Source organism: Cryptomeria japonica, chromosome 7, assembly GCF_030272615.1.
Source record: "Cryptomeria japonica chromosome 7, Sugi_1.0, whole genome shotgun sequence".
NCBI classification, from domain to species: domain Eukaryota; kingdom Viridiplantae; phylum Streptophyta; class Pinopsida; order Cupressales; family Cupressaceae; genus Cryptomeria; species Cryptomeria japonica.
This window is the reverse complement of record NC_081411.1, coordinates 802,544,139-802,550,618: the sequence shown is the minus strand read 5'-3', so window position 1 is coordinate 802,550,618 and position 6,480 is coordinate 802,544,139. Positions and strand designations below refer to the sequence as shown.

Sequence of the window (6,480 nt, the reverse complement as noted above, 5' to 3'; positions counted from 1 at the left end):
GTTTGCTTTTTATATTCAATAAAAGAATTAGAATTTAGAGTTTTAGGAGGTGAAATTTGTTATAAAAAATACATAAAATATGTCTTTTATTCAATATCAAATATTACATTTGATATGCATTTTATAAAGTGGTGGAGAGGCAGAAAGCAGTTAAACAGTATAACCATGCAGAAACTACCTCTAACTGTCTACCCTAATCAATGTAATACATTTACTAATAATGTAGCCTTACATAATAAGAAACTACCTCTAACTGTCTACCCTAATCAATGTAATACATTTACTAATAATGTAGCCTTACATAATAAAAATTGCTGATTACAAAATATATATAGACACATTTTGCTAAAAATTTATTTGAAGAAACAAATTATGAATCAAGTTTGATAACTCTCGTAAGGGTATAATTCTCTAACATAACCTAGAGTACTACTACACAACCATCCATATTGAGCTTTTCACCAAACTCCTTACCTATCTCAAAAAACAAACATCACAATACATGTATCTTCAAATATGCTAGCAACAACAATATTTACAAGCGTTCAGAGAGACGGCTCTGATATTAATTGTTATGAAAAATACATAAAATATTCTTTTTATTCAATATCAAATATTACATTTGATATGCATTTTATAAAGTGGTGGAAACGATAGAAAGCAGTTAAATAATTTAAGAGTGCAAAAACTACCTCTCTAACTGTCTACCCTAATCAATGTAATCCATTTACTAACAATATAATAAATTATACTAACAAAATTGGCGTGAAACGATCCAACGTTAACAGAAGAATGTCGATGATGACCATGGAAAACTATCTTTATTCCTCTTTTCATATGTATAGCTCCTATGGCTGCTCTAAAGACAAATGCAATACAAATTTCTCAAAAGTAAAATGCCTTCCAGTCTCTATAGATTCATGATACACAAGGAAAACTGAGGAAGACATTAGGAGAATAACAAGAAGTGAAATGGAAGGAACACTGCCTATTTGAAGAAGCGAATATAAATTTAGGCTAGTAAGGTCCAATGTCGATAGCACTGTGTAGCGCTGGTCTTCCAGTATACATTCGTTGATGAGTCAAAGCCTGGTTCATTAACATTAATACACTTACTCGGTTTGATTGTTGCAATGCACTAGAGCTTCTCTGCCCTCTGATCAGATGCAAACGAACAACGCTCACACTGCTTGTACTATTAATATTTGAGGAAATGGCTTCTCTTCCTCTGCTCGAACTCATTATAGTGGGAGATCGATTCGATGACACCATTTTTCTGCAAATAGGACAGCTAGTGTGGGATTTTAACCACATATGTATGCACTCTGTATGAAAGCTGTGATTACAGTTGGGCAAAACCCTAATTTTCTCATTCTCTTCAAAATTAGAGAGACACACTACACATTCGAGATCTTCATTCATATTCTGCGATTTAAATTCAGCTATAGGAAGAGCATCCAGAGACTCTTTATCCAAACCGCTGTTTTCTATAGTTGGGAAATCATTATCTGGGTAATCAAATTCATTGCGCCTTCTTGAGGCCCCACGTGATCTAGCATAGGAAGAATTCACACACAAAGCTCTTAAGATAAGCGTAAGAGCGATCGCAAGGGCTATGATTAATAGCACCGGTACATTGCCTAGAGCAGATTCAATGTGGGAAGCAACTGAAGAAGCCATTGGTATAGCGAACGAGGAACTTAACAAAAATCTTTTTGGTAGATCTTAACGTTCAAATGGGCTTTAATACTTTCTTTTTTCTCTTGAAATCCAAGTGTTGTGAATGTTTCAGTTGTGGAAGTTTATGCCGAGTGGTTATCATGGGCGTAGGGGCCACCGGGGAGGAAGAAAGCCATGGGGAAGCATTTTAATAAAATAATCAATTTCATATCGTGTGAATCCTTGTGATTTAAGGGTTTGGTATCTCCAGTGCTAATGAAACAAAATGTGGTCTACCAATTATTTTTCCAAGCATGCTCAATGGTTGATAGGAAGTTTCCATCTAGAGGGTAACTGAAAAAAAGTTCTGTGTTTCACGCAGAACTAAAACGTTTGTTTAAAGAGAGTTGTAATGCTCAGAACGGCTTTACAACTTTGATGGCTTCAGCTTGTCCACATTAAATATCAAAATGCCCAGGCCGGTTAACTCAACCTCTTCACCTCGCCGTTGGATTCTACTGTATGTAGTTTCTCTATGGGGTGTTATTGATGTAAATAGAATAATAGCGTGTTTATCTAGACTTTGACCTACATGCTTACTATTTGTGGATAAGTGCATTTGTTTTTACTTGATACTAATGTATCTATATTATTTTTTTATTAGTTCAATTAATTATTGTATAGAATTAAATATTTTGAGCAATAATTTTTTAGTCTATAATTTTTTTTCATTTAATAATTTAAATAAAATCATTTATCTCTTTCTATTGTTTCATGTTAAAAATAGATTGTAAAAACCAAATTATTGTTTGTCTTTTTTATAAATTTTATTAGCTCAACTAATGACTTGAATAAAATATACAATATTATATACATCATAATAAAAATGCATTGTTGACTTTAACATTATGTTGTCTTCTTGAATAACATTTGTGATGTACATTCATATCTATCCAATTAAATATATAATTTTAAAAAAATATTAGACACTATGTATTTTAAAAAATACAAGTTTTTACTTTATGTATTGTCTAGCTAACAATTGATCATATTTAATGTTTGAATTTTTTTTCAATACTTTGTTCACATTTTTATGTTTCTATCATTAATAAAATATATAGTATATTATTATTGTATAAAAATAAATATATATAAATATTTAGATACTATGTATAATAACTCAAAATAATATTTTTTTAAACTAATTATGCTGAATTTATTTATGCTACAAATAGTCTCGACCCTCCATGTTTTTTAATTCTAATGTGACTACTTGAATTATATTGAACTTATCCAAACACATGTAGAAAAAAAACATTCAAGCATATCAAATCAATTGAAAATAAGATGGATGAAAATTATATGCTCAAGTTCCTTATTGCTACAAACATTTGCTTCCCTACACATCACCCAAAAAAAGGGAGCTAGAATGTGTGGAGAAAGTGATTTACTATATCATTAACAATAGCTACCAATAAACCATGAGACTAATATACAGAATCACTAACATAAATCAATGAGATGACTAACAATGTACATGAATTCTCTATGTTTTCACTAATCTAACTACAATCATCAACTACTCTACCTAAAAATAACTACCATATGCAACAGTAATAGACAGGAACATGATGTAATGCATCTCTTATTTTTATAAGGGTTTTGAGACTATTTTACTTTTTAATAGTAATTTTTTTTACAAATTATTTATACATCTCTTTCTAGAGTAAAGGTGTTTATTAATTGGATATTTCTTTTTAAATTTGTAATTAGTTTGTGCAATTTTCTTTTCCTATTTCAAAAAATTGGTGATGTGTTAACTATTTATTATTGTTTTTATTTATTTAATAAAAAGAGTTTATTAAATTAATGATGATGGCAATCTGTGAGGAGGAGCAAAGAAGGGTTGGAGATTTAGAGGGTAAGAAGTAGGCAGATTTCAAAAATGTGGAGAGACCCAGAGTGCAAACAAAGCATCAATGGCATTCCATGCCTTGGGAGCATACTCTGCAGTGGGTGTATGAACATGTTCATTGGATGGATAAATGTGCCCCAAGACATCAAGTGCATTGAGAACAAGGGAGAGATCTTTGGTAGGACCACTCTAATGGGTGGAAACATAATGGGTTTCCTTGCCAAAAGCATTCAGAGGAGATATATTTGCACCCTTTTCAACCTGTAGACACCCAAAATTGTCCAGTCTAATTAAATAAATATTTCATTTATTTAATTATCTATGCTTAATTCTTCTATTAATTAAATAAATCTTTATTTATTTAATTAATTCATTTATCCTCTTCTAGCCTTATTTCTCATTTAAATAAATACATTTATTTATTTAAATTATCCTTTTCCTAAATTAAATAAATATTTTATTTATTTAATTATCACATTTCTTCTATTAATTAAATAAATATTTATTTATTTAATTAATTCATTAACCTTTTCTACCCATGACATATGTCATTCATTTCTTAATTCCTACACTACCTTCCCCTTTCATTATTTTATTATTTCTTTTACCTACCCTCTAATCATAGCCGACCTCCTTTTACACCTCTCAATCTTATCCCTCCATTTCATATAGTGTCTTCTATATAAGGAGATGTTTCCTTCATTATCAAACCCTAATCAATCATCTTAGTGACTTGACTACACTATGATCCTACTTGCGACCACATTCTGTTCTTTGTTGAGCTCTTGTGCACATAAAATATGAGAGAAAATATGTCAAGCAAAATCAATGGAGATAGGAAGAATGGAGATCCAAACCCTATTGGACATGTGATGGTATAATCTTTGTGATTTCATTTGATTTGCATTGTCTTAGGTAATCTTCATATGTTATGGTGGATCTTTGTTGTTGTTAGGCTAGGGTTTTGTGGTTGAATTCATTTAGCCTTTCAATATCGTTATTATTGTTATCCATTTTCACCATATACATTTTGGCATGCCCGGTGGGACACTTGTCCCTTTTTGCATTTAACATCCTTGTTGCACATTTCGTGTTTTGAAGTTGCAAATCTGACGTTTTTGACAGCATTTTGATATTCCTGCATTTGCCTACTATCGGATTGCGTTTTTTATTTTCTGGCACATCTGCAACATCTGGAATCGCATCTGTGTTATCGGCAGTGTTTTATTTTGCAGGTTCTGGAAATCGCGTTTGTGTTTCTCAGTCACGTCTGCGCTGTTTTTAGGTGCATCTGTGTCCAGAAGTCGCGTCTGGGTTCTGGAGCCACGTTTGTGTCTCATAGAACCGTGTTTTCATCATGAAGTCACGTCTGTGTCGAGGGTAATCGGGTCTGTGTGCATCGGTTTCAAATTTTGAGTTATTGATTTAGTTTTGGGTTTTGCATTTAGGGTTTCAGATCTAGTTTATTTCGAGCTAACATTTTTAGATCTAACGAAATTGGTGCAGCTTGTCTTGAAAGCAAAATCGTTTGGTTGAAGGCCCCTATTTTCACAAAGTCTTTTGGATTTAAAATCTACCTAACTTGTGTGCTTGCAGGAAGGGGTGATTATTTGAAATAATCCAAACTACTAACAACTCTTTGTTGTAGGTCCTTGGCAAGGGTTTTTGGATTTTTATTGTGTACCTTATTTTCATAGACTAGCAAACACTTCAATTGGTGCACTAAAATTGAATCATTGTCTTTTGTGTCTTGAGCAATAGGCTCTTTTTGTTTAATCTTTAGAGGGCCTGTCTTCTCATGTGGTCATTAGGACTACTAGTGAGAAGAGAACGACCCAAGTGGTAGCGAGGAAAACCCACCTCTTCCGAACCACTATAAATAACTGTATTCATGGTGAAAACTATGAATAACGTGTGCTGATTAGTTCATACCGACACTATGTCTCCCCATAAACCTGTTTGATCAAATTTATTTGATCAGTTGTAGGGCGTAACCCCTACCGGCTAGGAGCATTTTGTATTTACAGAGCTGAAAGTGCCACATGTATGGCCACATGAGCAGATGCCCTTACTAGCACCTTTTTGTTTTAGAAGCCCAAATCCTTCTAGTTGTTGGGGCAGGAAGTCGGACCTCTGGTAGCGGCCCACACACATACAGTTCTTAGTAGAGATACAAAGTTCACCATAGGGAGTTTTCATGGGGATTGATGCTTGGCTGACCCAAGAAGTGAGTGCCGAGGGTGGAGCCAGTGAGGTCAAGCATCTAAGTATCCACTCTGAATAGCGTACCCTCGGGGGTAAAACCCCATGTGGGATCAACAACTATTGTCTTGGCCAGCCATAAGAATTGTGTTTGACTTATTTTAAACATTCAAAACATTCAAGACCAAATAGAAAAACATTGTGTCTTTTGTGTCTTCAAGTGTATGCAAAACAATTTTACATCAAACAACACACTTTTCTTGGAGTCATTTTGAAGTCTAGACACTTACAAACATTGGGTCTTCATCAACATTGTGTCCTCTTGTCACGAAAAATAGTCAAACAGTCAGATTTGGTCACAACAAAATGACTTCACAGATTGGAAAAATTTGCACAAATTTTGCAGAAATGCGTCTGTGTCTGACATAATAGCGTCTGTGTTGTATAACCGCGTCTGTGTTTCCAGAATCAATATTGCAATTTGCACAAAAATCTCAGAAACGCATCTGTGTCTGACATAATAGCGTCTATGTTGTATAACCGTGTCTGTGAAGGGCAAAAACACATTTGTGTTTCTAGAATCAACATTGCTTGTCCTCATCTAAACTTGAGTCAAAAGGTCACTTGCTTGTCCTCATCATACTTTGTCAACACACTACATACAACAACACTTTGCTAAGTGGTCCCTCATCAAGGTCTATCAC

The 6,480-nt window shown here is 33.5% G+C and overlaps 1 protein-coding gene across 1 annotated transcript; it reads right to left on the bottom strand.

The window, feature by feature from the left end:
• Positions 1–1,017: 1,017 nt before the first annotated feature.
• LOC131057289 (RING-H2 finger protein ATL73-like) lies at positions 1,018–1,680 on the bottom strand. The gene has a single exon (XM_057991455.1). It carries the CDS (start codon positions 1,678–1,680, stop codon positions 1,018–1,020), a length of 663 nt encoding a protein of 220 aa, XP_057847438.1.
• Between the last annotated feature and the right edge of the window lie 4,800 nt (positions 1,681–6,480).

Excerpts from the sequence above, each read along its gene's own strand:
- LOC131057289 (XM_057991455.1), bottom strand. The coding sequence starts at position 1,680 with ATGGCTTCTTCAGTTGCTTCCCACATTGAATCTGCTCTAGGCAATGTA.